This window comes from Phyllostomus discolor, chromosome 8, assembly GCF_004126475.2.
Source record: "Phyllostomus discolor isolate MPI-MPIP mPhyDis1 chromosome 8, mPhyDis1.pri.v3, whole genome shotgun sequence".
In the NCBI taxonomy this organism is placed as follows: domain Eukaryota; kingdom Metazoa; phylum Chordata; class Mammalia; order Chiroptera; family Phyllostomidae; genus Phyllostomus; species Phyllostomus discolor.
Genome location: NC_040910.2, coordinates 63,250,820 through 63,272,031, shown reverse-complemented (window position 1 = coordinate 63,272,031; position 21,212 = coordinate 63,250,820). Strand labels below are relative to the sequence as shown.

General features: G+C 41.4%; 1 protein-coding gene across 6 annotated transcripts in view; it reads left to right on the top strand.

Annotated features, from left to right (window-relative positions):
* SPECC1 (sperm antigen with calponin homology and coiled-coil domains 1) overlaps window positions 1–21,212 on the top strand; it is a 258,495-nt gene that overhangs the window by 161,879 nt on the left and 75,404 nt on the right. For 5 of the 6 annotated variants that reach the window (XM_036032942.1, XM_036032943.1, XM_028534280.2 and 2 more), the window contains 3 exons: window positions 3,596–3,803; window positions 8,035–8,108; window positions 8,520–8,698. In XM_036032942.1, the coding sequence (XP_035888835.1) occupies window positions 3,596–3,803; window positions 8,035–8,108; window positions 8,520–8,698 (461 nt within the window). Of the gene's footprint in view, window positions 1–3,595; window positions 3,804–8,034; window positions 8,109–8,519; window positions 8,699–13,048; window positions 14,326–21,212 lie in introns of those variants that run through there. The other variant, XM_036032944.1, reaches the window with a different exon arrangement.

Here is a 21,212-nt window from a genome sequence, read left to right as displayed (position 1 = left end):
TCCCATATTTGTGTGTCTTTTTTCTTCACCAGGTTAGGGAAATTTTCAGGCATTTCTTCAAATAAGTTTTGAATTTCTTGCTCTCTTTTCTCCTTGTGGTTACCCCTATGATGCAGATGTCATATAAGAGGAGGTCTCTTAAACTATCCTCATTTGAAATGTTTTTCTTTTTCCTATTTTGATTGGGTGTTTTCTGCTACCTTGTCTTCCAAACTGCTGATTCAGTCCTCCGCTTCATCTAACTGTTGTTGATTCCTTCTAGTGTATATTATTTCAGATACTGTACTCTTTACTCTGCCTAGTTATTTTTATGGTTTTATGGGGTTTCTTATGTTTACTATTTCTTTACATTCTTGCTGAGCTCATCTATCCTTCCTCTATGTTCCTTGAACATTCTTATAACCATTATTTTGAACTCCGTATCTCATAGATTGCTTGTCTCCATTTCATTCAGTTCTTTTTCTGGGGATTCCTTTTGTTCTTTCATTTGGGGCCTGTTTCTTTGTCTCCCCATTCTGGCTGCCTCTCTCTAATTGTTTCTGCATTAGGTAGAGTTGCTGTGCCTCCCAGTCTTGGCATGAGGTCTTATGTAGTAGGTGTCCAGTGGAGCTCAGTGGCACCTGATCATCTAAGCCAGGTGCTTCAGGAGTGTCCCTTGTGTGGGTTCTGTGAACCCTCCCTGTGGTAGTTGAGTCTTGATTGCTGTTGGCTCATCTGTGGGTGGGGTTGACACTGGGCTGGCTGACTGTGAGGATTGACCCAACCACAGAGAACCATGAGCTGCCATGCTGCGCTGACCCTGTGAAGTAGAATTCACCCCAGCAGGGTCTGTGCCTGCCGAGATCCGCCTTTGGATGTTCCACTTGTGGAGCGAATTGGGTCCTGCTCTGATGTGGTCTGAATCCTGCCAGGAGGTATGTTGACTCTGGGGTCTCTTTGGAGAGATCCAGTGCGTGACATGTTAGGCGCTGCCTGTGACTGGCCTTGGGCTGCCTGTTTGGAGCCACAAAGCAATCCACAGTTTGCCGCTGCCTCTGCTGGGCCTGGGTCTGCGTGGGAGGAGAAATTCACACCAAGGTTGGCTTTCACCCGCACCAGTCCCCAGGAGCAGGTCAGCAAAAGGTCCAGGACTCCCCAAGATCTGCTTCTGCCAGCTGGCTACCTGTTAGGCTCAGTCACTGAAAGGGCCTCCGGCAGTATGTGGGTTGCATGAGGTAGGTTCCCAGTAAGTCACCAGGTAGGGGTAAGTGGTGTTCACCAGACTAAAACAGATTCACACTCGGCACCAGGGCTGGCGCTGGGGCCACTCAGCGAAACTCTCCATGCACAGCAAGGTCAGCCTGCACCACAGGTGCCTGTGGACCTTTATGGTAGGCAGGGTCTCGGGAAGTGGCCAGGGTGGGGGCATCAGGGTTCATCAGGCCCAAACAGACCAAGATTGGGCCGTGTGAAGGGAGGGCTCTCTTTGCACAGGACCAGCAGTGCTGGTCAGGCATGTGAGGGAAGAGTGGCTCCTGCCCTGGAGCCGCACAGCTCAGTCTGTCCCTCCTGGAGAGCATCCCAGGAGAGGCCATAACAGGGCCATGCTGGCCTGCATGCTGGCCACAGCCAGCTCACTTCTGTGTAGTGCGTGGCAAGGAGGGGCCACTTGGAGATGGGAGGGTGGAGCTAGTGGATCTTCTATGGGGATGTGGGTGGTGCCGCTGGTCAGGGCCAGAGGTGAGGGAGGGGAGTGGCCCCCACCCCAGAGCTATACAACTTAGTCTGTGATACCCGCAGAGTTTGCCCTCAAGAGCCCCTCCAAGAAAGTCCACACCACAGGCTGGGCAACTCACTCTTCCCCAGGGTGTAAGATCAGAGGACAGGGAGACGGAGGGTGGGGCTAGTTAGTGCATTCCTGTAGGCTTATGCTGTAGGGAGGGGGAGTGCTCAGCCCAGGAGAGATGGTGTCTGTGGGCTATGTGGGAGAGGGACCTGGCACAGGTACCCTGGTGCTGTCCCTCAGCTCTATCAGGTAGTACTGGGATTTAAATTCTAGCAGCCAGGCTCCAGGCTCCACATTTACTCATTTTCATGTAGCACACTAGCTTTGAAACTTAGGACAGCAGTCCACAATGACATAGTTTATGTTGCAATACAGAGCCATACATCTTCATAACTGAAACACGAGTTTCAGGGAGCAGTGCTTGCCCTAAGTGTAAGCAGTATTCTCGATCTTCCCCATGCTGGCACTCTCCTTATTCCTTCCCTCCTTCTCCTTCTTCCTTCTGTATTGTGTATCACAACCTCCCAATTGAAAGACAGTGCAGTACTGCCTTCCACTGTCTGTTCATTCATCAGACATTCATTAGGGCCTCTTATGTGTCTGACACTGTAGTTGCTGGGGATATAAGTGTGAAGAGAGAATACAGGGTCCCTGTCCCCATAGAGTGTTCAGCCTAGAAAGGTTTTGCATGTGAAATACAATTGGAAAAACATTGTATATGGAAACCCCTCCAAATTTAGGAAGAAATCTACTAGGTATCGAGCTTACATTACCTGATAAATATAAAACTATATAGTTACAGTAATTAAAAGACTATAGAAAAGGGACAGTTCATAATAATTAGTATATTCAGACAATAGAATGCTATGCAGCATTTATAGTGAAGACCTAGAGCAATGTATGTTAATATGAATACATCTCAAAAAGAAGTTAAAGTGTAATAAGCATGGTGTAATATAGGACAAAAACAAATATAATGCAATATAATACAGTACACTGCAAAAACATAATATAGTGTAACATCATTTGTATAAAAATTTTATGTATAAAAACCATTCAAGGGATGACCACATACCAATTTTAGGGAAATATATGTTACTCTCTAGGATGAAAGGGAAGTTGAGGTCTTCACAAATCTTGTTAAAATAAAAAAAAATTACCAAATGTGGCAAAATTTAACCACTGTTAAGTCTGTGTGGATATGTGGTTATCTCATCACTTTTGGTGCTTTTCTGTATATTTTAAGTGTTTGATGATTAAAAGTTGAAGGGTCAGATGAGTGAGTGTGCTGTGCTGCGTCTCTTTGTGTGGTGCATACACATTTTTGTATTGTGTGCCTTCAACTGGTGTTCCCTATGACGTTAATGTTACATACCTTTAAAAAAAAAAACCCACTGTAGCCACTAGTGCTTTATGGTTAAAGACATTTGGGGTTTCTAGGGCATGTCAGGTCTGAGGGGTGTTGTTCCTGAATTACCAGCAGATGGCGCTGCTCTGTAGCAGATGTGAGGTTTGGCAGCCACACAGGGCACCTGAGCCTCCCAATGTGAGTGCAGTTTTACCCAAGTGCCTGAAGAAGGATATTTACATATGCACGGCTTTCTTGATGCCGGTAGAAAGGGGCACAGAATCCACCCATTTGTCCTTTTATACATACCAAATTTCTGTGAGTATGTATAGACTTGGCTATGTCCAAGGCTAAGACTACAGCAATGATGACGGCATGGATTGTGCCAAGCGCTTCCCTTCTGTTGGGTTGATGAGCCTGATGCTAATGTGTGAGGTACTTTTTCCTGTTAAATTGACCAGGGAACCTGCTTTTTATTCTAGGTAGAAAAGGATTATTCTTACTTGAAGGAGATATGTGATCATCAAGCAGAACAGCTGAGCAGAACCAGCCTGAAACTGCAAGAGAAAGCATCTGAGAGTGATGCAGAGATTAAAGACATGAAGGAAACCATATTTGAGTTGGAAGATCAGGTGGAACAGCATCGAGCTGTCAAGTTACATAATAATCAACTCATCAGTGAGCTGGAAAGTAAGTGAAATTGAGCCCTGGTGAAATGCGGATCAGGCGTGACTAGGATAGGAAAGAACCAGTAGCTGTGGGCAACATAAGCATGTTTATGAAAAGTCTTTCTTTGAATCTTCTGTATTGTAATGTCCTGGGAAGAATGGCAATTAAGGAAGACAGAATAATTAATCACCTAGACAAAGTTGGAAAATTGGTAATGTAGAAGAAAAGGTTGTTGAACGTGAGTCAACAGTGTGAGGTGATTGTAAATAGAGCAAACCCATTTCAGAGTGTTAGGTACACCATGCATGAACCACACAGTGGACCCCACTTGTCAGATATGACAGGGTGTCCTTATTTTGGGTCTGATGGATAAAAAGACTTGTGACAGATAAACTGATTCAAACAATGTATGCTCTTTTGTCAGGGAGAAAGCAATTTCAGCATCTGTCCCATTGATGGTAGGATATCAAATAACGGAAAAGGTGGCCTCTTTGTTACTGAAGGGGTACTAATATATGGCTCATTTACAAAATCGTTGTTTGCTTTGAATAGGGAAAGACATTTTTAAAAGAGATCAGTTATACATTGCCTGCTTTGTCCAAATAAGTCTTATCAAATGATCTCATCTAATGTGTTTTGCTTTTGTAACAAAAGAATTAACACACAAAGCTTTTAGTGACACTAACCATTGCTAAAAATAGCAGAGTTGGTGGCCTGCAAAGTTCCCCAATGTGCCTAGTTCAAACTGTCTGTTCATGGAATCCATATTTGTGAACTTGCCTTCTTGCCAATATTTATTTGTAGCTTCAGAATCAGTTCTCTTGACCCTCCGAAGGTCACTCAGGGACCTGTGCAGAGCCGTGGGAAGTGTGAGCCTCCCAAAGTGCATTCCCAGCGCAGGCGGAACTCCATGACATTCGCTCCCTGGTTTCAGCTTGCCCACTGTAAACAGGTGTCTTTTTCATGGCTTATTTAGTGCCACGTGTTTTGCATTTTTATGCTCTGTGTGGGTGATTTCACTGTTTCAAATGGACCCCATGGAGAGAAAGACTGCAATGTGCTTTGTGGAGAAAGGAGGTGAGTTAGGTCAGCCTTGTTCGAGCACGGGTTACAGTGCTGTCAGCCGTGAGTTCAGTGTTAATAAATCAACAGTGGTTATTGAACCATTCACTGTTAACTAAAAACCACCGGGTAAAGGAAGTGGACATTCACCAGTCTGCATCTGAGACTGCTCCTAAGAGCCTCACAGTGAAATCTGTGCTGTACGATGAAGCTGTGGGAAAGCGGCTTAATATGTGGCTTCATATGATGACAGCCTATTAAAAACCAAAAACATATGGACAGTGTTGTTGTGAAGCCAGAAACCAGACAAATTTATAGTCACATGTCTCAGGGTCAGGAAGGCGTTAAACTTCTCTCAGCTAGTGCTGGCAGAGGCCACACAGCTCATGAGGAAAGTTAAAAACTTGCAGGTGAGGCAGGTGTGTAGATCAGGAAGCTATGGGAAAATTTTTTTTAAATCTTCACCCGAGGATAAAGATTTTGTTTTTAGATAGAGGGGAAGGAAGAGAGAAAGAGAGGGAGAAAAACATGAATGTGTGGTTGTCTCTCACACACCCCTTCCTAGGGACCTGACCAGCAGCCCAGGCATGTGCCCTGACTGGGAATTGAACCAGTGACCTTTTGCTTTGCAGTCCAATACTCAATCCACTGAGCCACACCAGTCAGGGCTGATTTTTTTTTTAAGAGACAGAGAGATTGGTATGTGAGAGAGAAACATCAATCAGTTGCCTCTCCTACATGCTCTGACCAGGAATGAACCCATAGCCTTTTGGTGAACCAGATGATTTTCCAATCAGTTGAGCCACCCAACCAGGGCTGGGAAAAAAAATTTAAATTCCTGTTGACCATTATGCAGGAAAAGTGTTATATGGGCACCAGGTTTTTAGCACTGATGGGAAGGGACCAGGCCAAGCAGGTCTGCCTCAGGCTGGCCTATAGTGGTAGGTTCTTGACTTTGTACAGAAGAGGTTTCACAACATGAGTCCAGGTGATTTTGAGAGTACGTTGACTAAAGCTGGGGTCAGTGAAACAAAGGAAAGACTTTGGGTGGAAGAAACAACAGGAGAGAGCCTGGGCAGTGCTCTGCTTTGGCTCCCTAGAGCCATAATAGGAAAGAAGTGAGCCAAGGTGGGGCTGCTGTTAGCTCACTGGGAAGCTGAAAAACAGGCCTTAGAGACAGGATAAGGTGGTTAGCCTGGGTCAAGCTGCCTCTGCCTGCTGCCTTTCTGGTTGCAAGTCTCCTGGAGAACCGTGGAGCTTAGGGGGAAGTAACAAGTTCATGCACAAGAAGGGTCATGGGCATGCTCTAGTGTGAGCCTGCATTGGGACTTTGTATTGAGGGTTTTTATCTTCTGCAGGTGAAAATCTTAAGGGGGGGCTTCAGCAAAATATTCATCAGCTTTCCAGGTGCATTTTTTAATATGCGGATGCATCAAAATTAGTGTATAGGGGAGTTGGGATTATTCTCTGGTCAGCTTTACTGCTTTACATTTATCTTAGGTCTCCCTGGCCCTATCTGGGTTTTTGTTATTTGTTCCCTGACTTCATCTGTCCTTGGCATTAGCTGGCACCAGTAACACTAACTGGGTCTCTGTTCTCTATGCCCCCGACCAGGGAGATTTAAGCTGTGTATTCTCTGGTCTAGAAGTAGCGGTATAAATCACTCATTCTCAAGTGTCCTTAGTTAGAGGAGGTAAGGTCTTGCAATTCACCATCTGGCTGTAAATTGTTCAAATTGAACAATTGGCCTGGTTTCCCCATTCCACTTGCCCAGGGATTTTCCTACTTCTTACTCTCCTGCCTCAGGAGGGGCTTTTTTTTTTTTTTTACAAGGACCCTGGCAAACAAACCTACTGCATAAAACACAAATAACATTTTGTTTGACAAAAATGTGACCACAGCAAGACGCCCCTCTGCCATTGCCAGTGGTCAGTGTGTGTTTACAAACATAGCACCACACTTGAAAAGTATAAAGTCAAAGAAGAGAAGTCCAGTTTTGCTTTCTTTTTCTTTTAATGATATATTGCTATTGAGAATTTGGTTGTTTTGTCTCCTAATCCTTAAAAGTCAGCACAGACACACCAAGAAAGAAGCTTATAATTAATGTCCAGAACAGATGTCAGGCCGACTCCCTGCATTTGTATCATAACATATGCAGGATTGAAAATAACACAGACCGTGCATCTGGTAAGAAACATTTAACTTCTGTCAGGGATAGGAAGGTATTATTAAGATGTCTCTTAACTAGGAGGCCCAAGGACACACAAATCCAGCCAAGGATAATTACTTCACCCCATAAAATCCTTGAAAGAAAGGGACAGAAAAATAAAATTTAAAAAGTTAAAGAGCATTTTCTCATTCTGCAGCATTGACCCCAAACAAATTCTCAGGGCCCACATGCTGAATTAGAGCTGCTGGTATAGGACCTGACCCTGTGGATTTTTTTCCTGAAACTTCTCTGATCATTCTGATTCATGCAGATAACAACTGCTGTAAAGTAGATCATGAGGAAACACTGAAGAATTTTAACTAGGTTGGGGACATGATCAGATTTACCTTGAAATGACTCTGGTAGCAACATGGTGAAAATTAGAGGCACAGAGAGAAAGGAACTAAATGTTCTTAATTAGGGAGCTGCAAAGTATATACACCTGTATTCCATCTGCCCTTGGAGATTCCCATTCTGAGGGCCAGAGTCTGGGGCTTGAACATCTGTGCTTTTGAAAAGCTTCTCATGTGATTCTGAGGTTAAAATGCTATTAAGAACTACAACTCTAGAAATGGGTCTAAAAGTCACCGTAGTAATAACTAGTCATATTCTTTCTTACACAGAAGCCTCACAGCAATAAAGGGCATTCAGAATGATGGGTACAAACATCAGGGAGGCCCAGAGTAAGCGTAATAAGTGTGAGTAGCTATTTAGGTCTCTTCCCATAGTGCTATGTGGTTGTACAGCCTGTCATCTGAGGGTATAACCAGACTGAAACACCACTTTTCTGTTCCCATTTTCTATTTTAGAAGAACCTCCTGCTTCTGGCCCCCAGTTTGCAGGGTGCCAATAATGGAATTTATACTAGAATAGATGGATTTTAAAGTCTGGGGCCAAATCCAGAGCTGCTCCTTTCCCACCTAGCTTATCTTCTCCCAAGAGTTTCCCAACTCTTTTAGCCCTGTCTGACTTTATTTCTAGGCAATGTGATGAAGCTGGAGGAACAGAAAGCAGACCTGGAAAGGCAACTGAAGACTCTGACTAAGCAGATAAAGGTGAGATGCAGTTACAGCAGGGGATGAGGACCTTCTCCAACACTTTACTAGAAATATTCCTCTTTTAGTTTGAAAACCTTTGAAAAATACCCTGAATACTCTCTCTAGCCTGCTTTTCTCATAGTACATTTCCGTGGCATGGGTCCAAATTAGTGTTGGCAGGAAGTAAAATTAAAGCAGCCTTTCAGGTTCAGGATGGAGAACTCTGATAACCCGAAGTGTGCTTCCCACCTGTACCTTTTCTCGGTAGTGGGGTACCATCAAAGTAGTGCCTCACTGAGGACAGCCCAGCCAGCCTCGCTCAGTGTTGGGCACAGGGTCTTTGTAACCCCTGGCAGGGGGCCATTCCTGACAGCTAGGCATCTGGTGATGCCCAGTCCATGATGCTGACATGGACTCTGGCATTTTCAGGAGGAAACTGAGGAGTGGAGGCGGTTCCAGGCGGACCTGCAGACTGCAGTGGTGGTAGCCAACGACATCAAGTGTGAGGCCCAACAGGAGCTGCGCACTGTGAAGAGGAGGCTGTTGGAGGAAGAGGAGAAGAATGCGAGGCTGCAGAAGGAGCTGGGGGAGATGCAGGGCCACAGCAGGTTGGTCACGAGGGGAGTCGCGCCTTTGTGCCTTTACGAGTCTAAGGGCTTCCACAGAGTGCTTGGCTTCTCACTTAATCACCGTGCATGGCCTTCTGTGATGCTTTTATGTGTCTCTGTGCTGAAGTTTTTCTCTTTTCTCAGCTCACCCCACCACTACTACCACTGCACAATAGAAATGTTCCATCCAATGCTAGTCACTTAAAGTAATAGGAAAACTCTTCACTTACATACGTACAAACGCTCTAGCCAAGTGTCTCCTGGGCTGAAAGAATGAAAGTCTTGTCTATGATGCTCCTTAAACCTCAGTGCCTACGAGTGCAGGGAAGCACTCACATCAGCAGGCAGCAGCAGTACCCCTCACAGGTCACTCTCGTGCCATGAGGGAGTCAGCACCAGATAAAGGGCTCACTCCTCCTGGCCCAGGGACAGGCTTTTTCATTGGCAGTATCTGTAGGCTGCCCCAGGAAGCCCTGGAAATGACCTACTTTGTTGAAAAGGATAAGCATGGAAAACACATACCTGGCTACTATGTGGCTTTACTTTCTGTTCCTTTGTTTTTTATTTTTTTATTTTTTAGAGAGAGGAGAAGGGAGGGAGAAAGGAAAGGAGAAAGGAGAGAGAGAAACATCGATGTGAGAAAGAAACATCGATTGGTTGTCTCTTATACATACCCTAACCGGGGACCAAACTCGCAACCCAGGCGTGTGCCCTGACCAGGAATTGAGCCAGCCACCTTTTGCTTTGTGGGATGGTGCCTGGTCATCTGAGCCACACCAGTTCTTACGGGAAGGAAAGCACACAGTCTGTGGCCCCAGAAAGTTCCCTTAACAGTGAAATTTCAGAAGGAGGTATTCCTAAAGGTATCTCAAAGTTAATTATTACTTAAAATTTAAATGTTTTACAAACAAGATTATAAATAATTATTTTACACTTTAACTAATATGCTGCTATATATCCCCAATCAGGAATAAATGTCCTTACCTTTGAGATTCTTGGAGATTAGGAAATGATTTGAATTTTCAGGTGTCTCTCAAATGTAGCATTTGTGAACCACATTTAGTAGGTCTGAATGCTGATTGTAGTTTGCCCTTTTTACATGTTTTTCAGGATCAGGAAGGTTGTTCATTGGCTAGATTCTGAACCTTTGGGTCTGGTGTATTGTGAATTCCATGACAATGGAAAGAATAGATTTTTTAGAATTCTCTTGCCAAATTTGCTTCAGTCAATTCCTCATTCTTTTATTCATGATTTTTCTATAAAAGAGCCTCTCATGGAAGGTTAAGGTAAGATGTGTAGCTGCTTCCACAGCTAGCTCTTGAAAATCAAAACTGTTATCTCACAGTCATACCTACACCCTCAGGCTGCTGCAGCCTGTGAATTCTAACTTAAGGGTGAAGGAGAACAGATAGTGCTTCCCTGTTGAAATGTTCCTGAGGTCATTCTGGTACTCTTTTGTGTTTTCTTTATTTGTCCATTTATCTCGCTTTTATATTGTTTTTGGTAGAGGAACCAAATCATAACTTGTGTTCCTTCATTATACATTATTTTAAAGATAAATGGTAAAAGACAAGTCTTGAGTTTGTGTTAACGTACGAGATGCTGCATTTCTAACATAGGTTCTACAATACAGGCCTGGTTATACCACTTGAACTCTGATATCGTAGGAAATCTCTGCGTGCATCTTGACAATTTAGGGCTCCATAGGCTATATCCTACATCTTCAAACTAGGGTTACTTTTTTAACATGATGTGTTTCTCTTTTGATTTTCCAGTGATTTGCAAACCTACCTCCCACTAGCAGTTTAATCCCTTATCACAAAACATTTCATATCTTAGATTTGCCACCAAACCAGAACATAGCATATTACCAAAACCCTGTAGGCTTCAGTGTGTCCCTTGCCTATCATTGCATTGGGCAGGACTTCAGGCAATGCTGGAGCTGGTTTCCTGTCTGATTCTATGCTTTTCTGGCACACTGCTCCATCTAAAGAGTTGACTATTTGCAAGTTACTATCCAGTGAGAGCTCAGCCACTTCCTGAACCTATCACATGATCAAGACCTGAAACCAACTCATGCCCCCAAAGGTCCTGAAGTCACATAATGTTCCCATCCTGATTGAATGGGTTCTTGGCTGAAACTCCATTTGCCTTTGACAGTCATTTGATGAGAACTCTAAAGTCATTCTTGGTTTAGACACAACCAAAGAACTTGCAGAAATTCTCTGACAAGCTCTTCCAAGTAGCATACAACCAAGAAAAGCAGGTAAGAGCCTCTGTAAAGTACCTTGATTGTAACATGGGATTAATGGATTTAAATTCTCGTTTTGCAAATATGGGCACTCAATGGAATCTAGTTAGGCTAGTAGGAAAGCAAATGCAGTTTGCACTTATTACCAAGAACTCAATAACTAAGACACAGTGAACTATTATATAATGTAGTATTTTAGATAGTTTGAAAACTTAGCTCATTAGTGATCATCAGTCCTGTTATGTTTTCAAAGGCTTTTTTTTTTTTAATTTTAGAGTCAGAATTACTAATGTTAGTGTATATGGGCTCTGATCTCATCTTTGCTACCAACTGGCAAGGTGTCCTTCCCAGGCCAAGCTCCTTCCTCTCTGGAACAGGAGCTAAGCCGGGGTTGTTGTTTACGGCCCCTATAAGCTCAGTTGTTTTCCAAGACCCATTGGTCAGCTGGTCTCTCTGACTGGAGGGTCAGGAGCTGCAGTGCCAACCACACCTTCTTTCTAGTGCAGCCCTTGAACGCTCCGTGACGCAGCGGCACTTCCCTATTTCAGCTGGGCTGTGGACCTCATCTTTCTCTTCCAGAAATCTGAACAAGCCAATGCAGTTTTTATGGACCTGAAAGTAACTATGTTTTAAAGCTGGACATGTGCAAATTAGTGAATGAAAGGATAATGAATAACTTTTCAACTCTGGTTGCTTCTTATTTTGAACTAAGAGAAAGACACTGAAATGAAAACTTTTGTTGAAATTAAAACATCTAATCTTTTTCATGAAACCTTGAGTCTGAAGCCTGGCAGACACAGAGAACATACATACAGCTTGACTTAACAACTTGATGGGCCACACTCAGTTACTCTGCAGAGAGGCATTGTTGAAGATCAGTCATGACAGGCAGGGCCTCTTAACCAGTGGCAGGGAAAGACCTATGTGTTTTCTCAGTAAAGCCCGCTAGTTGTAGGGTGACTTATTTGATTCTGTCTGTGTTTATCACATGATGCCAATATGCATCCATGGAAAACATCTTAAGAGAGAGATCATTAAAATCACTAAACAGTCTGTGCCTGATTAACTGTATTGTTTCTAACAGAATGTCTAAGATTCGAAGTGTGTGGTGCTTGTACCCCTGGTTGTCGTGTTGTCACCTCTGAAGCAAGCAGCATGGCTGCTCGTCACTGCCAGATTCTCTGGAATTGGCTTTTAAGTCTGTGTGCACAACTCTGTTCTGCGCTAACGCCAGCCATGTGCCCTGCTGCGCTGTGTTGTTCTTATAGCTGTAACACGTCATGGCTGCTCCACGGTTCTGGGGTGTCACTGGAAGGCAGAGTGTGGAAGTTGGAGGTACAGATTCTTGTATCTAAGTCATCTTTTCCAGCTCTCCTGCTGCAGGTGCTTTGATATAGCATCTCTGGCTCTGGTGGAAGGGGACAGTTCTCATGCAGATTCCTAAGCAATTTCTGAGCAGTACTTTTGGTTTTCAGGGGCTTATGGCCTATTTGGTCAGTGTAGAAAATGGTCCTCAGGTATCCTAACAAGCTTAAGTCTCTCACTCTTGTACTACATAATTTTTCATAGCTTACATGTGCACTGAAGGCACTAGATACATAGCCTATAATTCTAAACATCTATGTGTGCGTCCCTCCTCCCCAACCCCGATCTTCACAGATTTGCTTTGGAGTATGTGGACGTGAACTTCCCTTAGGTCTTTAGGATTTTTATGCTATAATAATAAAAGAAATTTTTTTTGTTTTTATCTTTTTCGGCCTTCACTGTAGGACAGCAGAGGGAAGCACAAGCCTCTATAAATTACAGAAAGCCTGATTTTTATCTATCTTGGACATCTCTACCAACACAGCTGTCTGTTGGTGAAGATCTAGTGGAGACTCATAATGGCATTTTGAAGTCTAGCGTTTCCCTGTCTGAAGATATTTTGGCTTCCAAGAAAATTGGAACAGTAGGAATTCAAACATGTTAGTCCCATTCTAGATACTAGCTTTTCCCTGTGGGACAGTATCAGCTTTTAATACTTGCATTCGTAGACTAAGATCATGTTGCATTAAGTAACTCCTTTACCAGCCTTTCCCCTCCCATTTCTATTTTCACAGCTCCATGGTCTCTGTCAGCTAGGAGAGCATTTGATGGAAGAAAGACAGCCCAGCCCTTGTGTGACGGGAAACTACAATCATTTCTATATGAAAGGGAAAATGATGTAGAGGAGATATTAGCTCTTTATGAAGAGCTATCTCCTTATAACATCCACTGTTGCACACAGAGTCATTGCAATCAAGTCTTTACTTTTTTCCTACATTTTTGGAATCAACTCATTGCACAAAGATGATTCTTCCCTCTCTTTTTTCTGTTTCTCAGAAGATTCAGCCGTCTTTCATTTGGAACATAAAATGAAATTTGGGGGAAAAAAAACAAAGTATAAATGGGTCATGAAAAAAAATTAATGCACAGCTCGCATCTTTAGAGAGCATGGCATAGCAAATTCAGGGAGCTGATGAGTCAAGCCTTGCTTGTGTCTTAATTTTAGGAGTTTATTTTTGTGATTCCTTTTAAATATGGTGTTTGATAATCTTGGAATTAACACTATGTAAGGCAAAAGAGGAAGCCATCTGTGTGACGTCTCATTCTGAAGAAGTTAGACAGTTTGATTTTATTTACACCAAGGCTTCAGTGAGCCTATTCAAATGGGGGCCTGACTTCATTACCTCATCTGAAATAAGCCACCTGCCTTCTTTCCATTTGATTTCCAAAACTCTCTACTGGGATCAACATATATAGATGTTTCATTGGTAATAAAGGATGTAGTTAAATCAGACAGCTTAATGCGGTGACAATTCTATTGGAATCCCACAGAAAACAATGACTACAACCAAAGCCTCATGAATAAAACTTAACCCCAGAAACTTAAAGACTTTTTAAATCCAGAAGCATAAAGTTCAAAGTGTGATTTTAAACTTTTGGAAGTACATAGGCTTGTGAAAATCTTTATCCAGGTCAGCGAATCCTGCAGTTCTCACGTGAGGAACTGGTGTATAGTCCACAGTGTTGGAGCCTTAGCAGCTACGTCATCCAAGGGTTAAGACAAGAGTTATTGTCTGGTACAAGGAAACTTAGGAACAGGACGGCTCTTCCACCCAGGAGGAGTGCTGTGGGTGTCACATTGGAGATGTGGTGGGATAGGAATTTATATTTTGGGACATCTTTACCTCAGACATTTTCATATATAAACAATAAGAAAAATCCAACCTCAATTTAAAATTCCCAGCTGTATTTGCACCCCATATTTTGACTTGCCTTTATTCTGGGGACTATTGGATATTTTTATATGTAAGCATTTATGAAGTGTTAAATAAATGTTATTATTTAGAACAAACTGTTGCCTGATTTTTTTTTTAAATCACTGGCCATATTTCTTCAGGGCCTTTATGCCATTTTGTTCTTAATTTTCCAGTGCATACAGCTTCAGAACTTTAAAGCCACATTAGATAACTAGAATTTGAGATAGCAAGCTGGACTTTCAATACAAGTGGTAGACAGGAGATTGACTTTAAATATGAATGTCATTTTTACATAATTTTATTAGGATAGGAGAGCAAGAAGCAAAAATTAATTTAATTTTGCATAAATTAATTTTTAGAGCAAAACTATTGGAGGCCCTATCACATGAACTTTAAAGTGTAGATTTGTCATTTGGTAAGTTAATGTATTGGATTTCTTCTTACTTATAAAGCAATATTTGGTAACAAATATACTGGTAAACAATGGAGGTATATAAAGAAAAATATTAATCGTTCTTGCCCCATAGGATGACCCTATAAGGTAACCAGTGTTCACAGTAAATATTTTTCTTTACCTCCCCTCTTACTCATATAAATATATATTATACATATGTAGTTAATTTATATATTTTTTACAAAAATAGGATTATAGTCTATACATTACTCTGCGTGTGCAGGTTTCACTTAACAAGTGTATCATGGGCATCCTTCCAACTCAATATACAGGAATTTAACTCATTCAATAGCTTCGTGGTGTCCCAATGGACAGACGTACCCTAGAGTATTCAAATATTGTCACACTGGTGAATATCAAGGTTATATTTTCAAGTGTTTTTCTTTATAAATAATACCATAATAATTCTTATCTATATAGCCTATACTTACGTTTCTATTATTGATGGACTGGGTTCCTAAAAGTGTAATGCTGCATTAGAGAATATGCACACTTTTAATTTCAACAGATAGTGCCAGATTCCTTACCTGAGACTGGTGAGATTTCACTCTTGATGAGAGTGGCTGTTTATACATAGCCTTAGCAGCTGCAGGGGGTATTTGTCTTAATTTTTGCCAATAGGGTAAGCAAAAAATGCTATCTCATTGGTACTTCAATTTGCATTTCCCTGAGCATATTATTGTATCTTAACCATTTACATTTTCTCTTTTGAGAATTGCTAGTTTAACTCAGAAGCTGATTGTTTTTTTTCTTACTAGTTTATGAATTAGTGTTATATTAGGGATGTGTATTTATCCCAGTGTATTTTGGGGCTTTTGGCTTTTGGCTTTATCATCTTTGCCCTGGAAAATGTTATATTGTTGTGCAGGACAATCTGTCAGTATTTTCCTTTACTGCTTCTGGGCATTTTGTTTCTGTTTATGAATTTCTCCTACCCTAATCTTGTAGAAAAAGGCTATTACATTTTCTTCATCTATTTTATACACACACACACACGCGTGCGTGCACACACACACACATATTTAGTTCTTCCTTCTTTTTCTGGTCTGATGTGAGGTGTAGGTCTTTTTCTTCTGTGTGGGAGCCAGTCATGCCACCACCATTTATTACCAAAATTGTCCTTTGCCCTCTGGCTTGAAATCTCACCTTACTTTGTTCATGTCATCTATGTTCAGAGAGACTTTTCCATATGCCCTCATTTCCTTTTTCTCTTGAGCTCGTTCTACTTCAAGATATTTTAATGGAATTATTAGGTTGCTGATACCATTTTTAAATTCATCCTTTCATTTTAAATTGTCATCTTTTATATACTGTATTATTTTCTTGAATTTTATTGTAATCTCAAGACAGATGCTGTCAAGTGTTTATTTCCCTGTCATAAATTTACAAATATCTGTTGAGTTGATTTATCCTCTTCATTAATATTATGAAATGTATTCATAGGTAAGGGCATGGTTATGCCCGTCATTTTTTCTTGCTTAAATAGGTAAAAGTTTAGTAGGGCCTGGCATTTGCCCAAGAGCAGTGTTTGTAGATTATGCTTAGATCTGTACTCACTTTGCTGACTACTTTAAAATATCTTCTTACATCTTAAACTAGAAGGAAGACTCTTAAGGCACATTTATGTTACATATCAGAGACACGGAAATTCAGAGTGTAGAGGAATCTGGGCTCACCAAAGGAAATTCACTTGTGCCCAGTTCTTCTGTTTGGTCAGAATGAAATGTGGGAGCCATCTTTCTAGGTCTAGTTTTGTTTGGCCTGTTAGTTTTAGGGCATGTACTGAGACTTTCTGATCTGCCCGTTTGCTGCTGTCCTTTGTGCCTGGGATAAACCATCCACAGCCCCTTGGACAGTCATATCTCATGTTGCTGGTCCCCTGCAGGAAGAATGCTTTGCGTGCTGTCTGGATATCTCGTGCTGCTCCCAGCCCTGCCCGCTACTACCAGGGACATGAGCAGGGTTCCCATATTTTTGTTTTCTTTGAAAGGGAATTGGGGATAAACCCTTAGTATTTTCTTTCCATATTTCCCCCTTATTCTCTTTGTAACAGAAATTCTTCAAAGCCTAAGGCAAGTAGGTAATATATCTTCCTGTAGTTTCCAATACTGAAGAAAGATTTTTAAGATGTACAAGATCTGTCCAGAAACTATCCAGTTGTGTACTATGAAAAATAGAGACATTTGTCGAAGATATAAGGTACAGGAAACATTGTACATAGGACAATGATGCCTCAGTCACTTTCAAAGTAGGTACTTTGGGACCTCACACAGTTCTTCCAAACACCATCAGCTACCCCGTCGTACTGTCCTATATCTTAGCAACAGTCTGAAATCTCTTCCCTTTCAAAGGTGATTTTAGTTTTGGGAAAAGCCAGAAGTTGCAAGGTGCCAAATCATAGCTAGCAGCACTTGAGTCACCTGGTTGATTTGATATTTTGCTAAAAAAACTCTGCACAAGATTTGATGCATGAGTGGGCGTGTTGTCATGATGAAGCAACTGAACACCAGTTGCCCATAGCTGTGGCCTTCTGAATGATCAAATAGTTTCCATGCTAGTGCAAAATTTGGTACAGATTTGTTTGCTCTACTTGCTCAGTCATTTTGAATGCTATGGCCACACAGTGCACATACTCACTCAGTGGCATCTTACCACACCACTGACTACTACAGTGAAGTTGTCATTGTTTAGGCGTGCTCATTCTGGTCCACTCTCCTTGGCTGCCAGGTTACATTGATGTCATGCAAACTGTTTCTGTTACATTAACAATGTCTGGACTTTTGGGGGGCAGATCTTGTATTTCTGCTTTGGTTCTTATTGTTGGGGTTGGAAATTAAGATGCTTGTGTTTAGTTACCACCTTACTCTGTTGGTTTTTATTGTCATTTATATGCTTATGTGGAAATTCAAAAGTGAAACTCAAGACACTGAGCCCTCGGAGACAGAATACTTACTAATTTGTCTCACTCTAGAGCTACAAACTTCTTTTAGATTTGTTTTGTAGATAACAATAAATATTTTGAAAAAATTACATTTCACATAAGGGCCTAGAATAGCAAAGGCACAAAGGAACACAAAAGGCAGGACACAGAAGGAACAGAACAGCAGGTGGGGAAGCGTAGATTTGGAGAGCTGGGTGGGTGCAGGTGAGTCCTGGGAAGTAGGTCTCTGCAGCACCGGGACAGGCCTGGCACCAGGCCTCACACACTTTGGAGAGACCTGGTGTAAACGTAATTGATATGACTGGTCTTCTTTCAAGCATTAATCTGCCAACTGAGAAGGTAGCAGGAGTGTAATATGTCCTTTTCCAAAGATAGTTAGCCTTTAAATACTTTAAAAAAGAAATCACATGTTCTTGGATCAAAACGGACAACACAAAAGGGTATCCCTTATGACGAAGTAAGTGCTGTAGTAAATGAACATTATAGACTGTTCTAGAACCACATTAGGAAGCAGTGCCTCAGAGAGATCAGGTAACTCTTAAAAAATAAAAGATATAGCTATATGTGCATACATATATGTTTAAATTATAATGAAAGAACATAAGGTAGACCAGCAGTCAGTGAGTATCTGACATGATCCATGGAAACCACATCTCCTGCACCACGTGACTTTGCCTAAATGGTCTGTCATTCTCAGGTGTGGGTTGCCACTTCCTAAGAGCATATTACTGCATAAAAATAAGAGCAATAAAATAAATATAGATACTATTTTTCTTAAATACATGTTACATGAAATTAACTAAGAAATCCCACCAGATTTTTTAATAACCCTTGTAGGCCTCTCACAGGACACCCATGCATTACTGAAAATCTGAGAAAGGCGTGGTCAGAGACAGCTGTGTTTGCATTCCAGGTTCACCATGTACAAGCCATTTGACCTTTGTGAAATTTTTCTTCTGAAATGATGGAGTTTTCTGGAAAATTCCCTTAGATAGTGTTTTTAAGACACATGGTACTTACTATGGAGTTATGTCATACACATAATTTCTTGTGGAAATTGTCATCATCGTAGTTTTACACGCTGGTAGCAGGTGGAAACATGCCTCATTTTTGTTGTTTTAAACACGGCCCCCGAACAAGGGCAGCTGCTTCCTCTGCGATGCACCTGAAGAAAGAAGCTAACTACTATAGGAAAAGGGAATGTGTTAGGCTTATCGAAAGAGTGCATGTTGGTATTCAGTTGTGTTTACCAAACACAAAAGCTGCATCTTGGGGTGATTTGGATTGACTTTTGACCTATCAGCCTCTGTCTTAGAGGTGAATAGCCAGCTTTGAACACATGTCTACCCAACACTGGTACCTTGATGGTTTATTAAAACATATTTGCTGTCATACACCTGTCTGTATGCTTAAACATTTCTTTTTATTTTTTTAGATTTTATTTATTTATTTTTAGAGAGAGAGGAAAGGGAGGAGAAAGAGAGGGATAGAAACATCAGTGTGTGGCTGCCTCTTGTATACCTGCTACTGGGGACCCAGCCTACAACCCAGGCATGTGCCCTGACTGGGAATCGAACCAGCAACCCTTTGGTTCATAGGCTGGCACTCAATCCACTGAGCCACACCAGCCAGGGCTAAACATTTCTTAATATTCTTTATAGAATACAGAGTTCTTCATTTTCTTGAACCAGAGGAAATGTAATGTGTAATGTGGAACCCTTGAACAACACTGGTGTTAGGGGCACATTCAAGGATCCGCGCATTACTTTTAACTCCCCCAAAACTTAACTACGAATAGCCTACTGTTGACTAGAAGCTTTACCAATAACATAGTCAATTAATACATATTTTGTTTGTTAATGTATTATGTATTGTATTCTTATAGTAAAGTAAGCTAGAGAAATGTTTTTTCTCTATACGTACTGTATGTGTTTATTGAAAAAAAAATCCCTGAATAAGTGGATCTGTGCAGTTCAAACCCATGGTCAGGGTCAAGTGTACTTCATTTATTGCTGGGGTTGTTACTAGTTGATCCCAAATAATTCTAAGATAGGCTGGCGTGATGATTTTCAAACCTGTTTATGATAAAAGTACTAATAAAAACCAATAGCGCTCTTAATACCTGTTTTATATGGCTCTTCAGTTCAGGCTTTGTTTTGTGAATCTGTGCACACTCATGTTTGTGCACACATACACAACTGTTATATAACATGGTGGGTATTGAGACCAGTAGCTTCTCTAATCTACTTAATGTGCAAGTTTTCTCATGCTGACTCATTGTTCTAGCAAAGCAGACTGACCAACTGGAGGCAGGAGGACTGGGAATTGGTTCTTATAATCTTGCAATTTTCTAATGGAGTCTAAACAAGTCTTCCGACATCATTTGATATTTTGATTCACAAAGAAACTTGGATAACCAAAGGGACTTCCTCAGCAGATGCAGGATTTCTGTTTCATTCTTAATCAATTATCAGGGAATGAAATGAAAATGAATTTTTGGAAATGATTTTCCTTTAAGGAAGGGGTACCCTAAGTTTCTCCAAGGCCCTTTGGTAGCAAGTTATTAATTTTTTTAAAGATTTTATTTATTTATTTTTAGAAAGAGGAGGAGGGAGGGAGAAAGAGGGAGAAAAACATCAATGAGTGGTTGTTTCTTACACGCCCCCTACCGAGGACCTGGCCTGCAACCCAAGCATGTGGCCTGAGTGGGAATCAAACCAGCAACCCTTTGGTTCACAGGCCGCCACTTAATCCACTGAGCCACACCAGCCAGGGCACAAGTTACTTATTTTTTTTTAATGTTACTCAAGTATGGTTTACATTCAACATTATTTTTTATTAGTTTCAGATGTATAGCACAGAGGTTAAACAATCACATACTTTACAAAGTGTTCCCCCTGGTATTTCTAGTACCCACCTGACACCACACATAGTTATTACAGTATTATTAACTATATTCCCTGTGCTGGACTTTATATCCCCGTATTCTGTAACTACCAATCTGAATTTCTCAATTCCTTCACCTTTTTCACCTAGTCCCTCAACCCCCAACCCCCTTTGCAACCATCAGTCTATTTTCTGAATCTGTGAATCTGTTTCTGGTTTGTTTGTTTATATTGTTCTTTAGGTTTCACATATAAGTGAAATCTTATGGTGTTTGTACATCTCTGACTTATTTCACTTAGCCTAATACCTTAACCCCATAGGTCCATCCATGTTGTCGCAAATGGTGAGATTTTGTTCTTTTTATGGCTAAGTAATATTCCATTGTATAGGTGTACCACAGTTCTTTTAGCCACTTGTTTATTGATGTGCACTTGGGTCGTCTCCATATCTTCGCTATTGTAAATAATGCTGCTGTGAATGTAGGGCTGTGGATAGTTTTTCAAATCAGTGTTTTGGGTTTCTTTGGATGAATTCCTAGAACTGGAATCATTTGATCATACGGCAGTTCCATTTTTAATATTTTGAGGAAACTCCATACTGTTTTCTACAGTGGCTGCACTAGTCTGCATTCCCACCAACAGTGCATGAGGGTTCCCTTTTCCCCACATCCTCACTAGCACTTGTTTGTTGATTTTGACGGG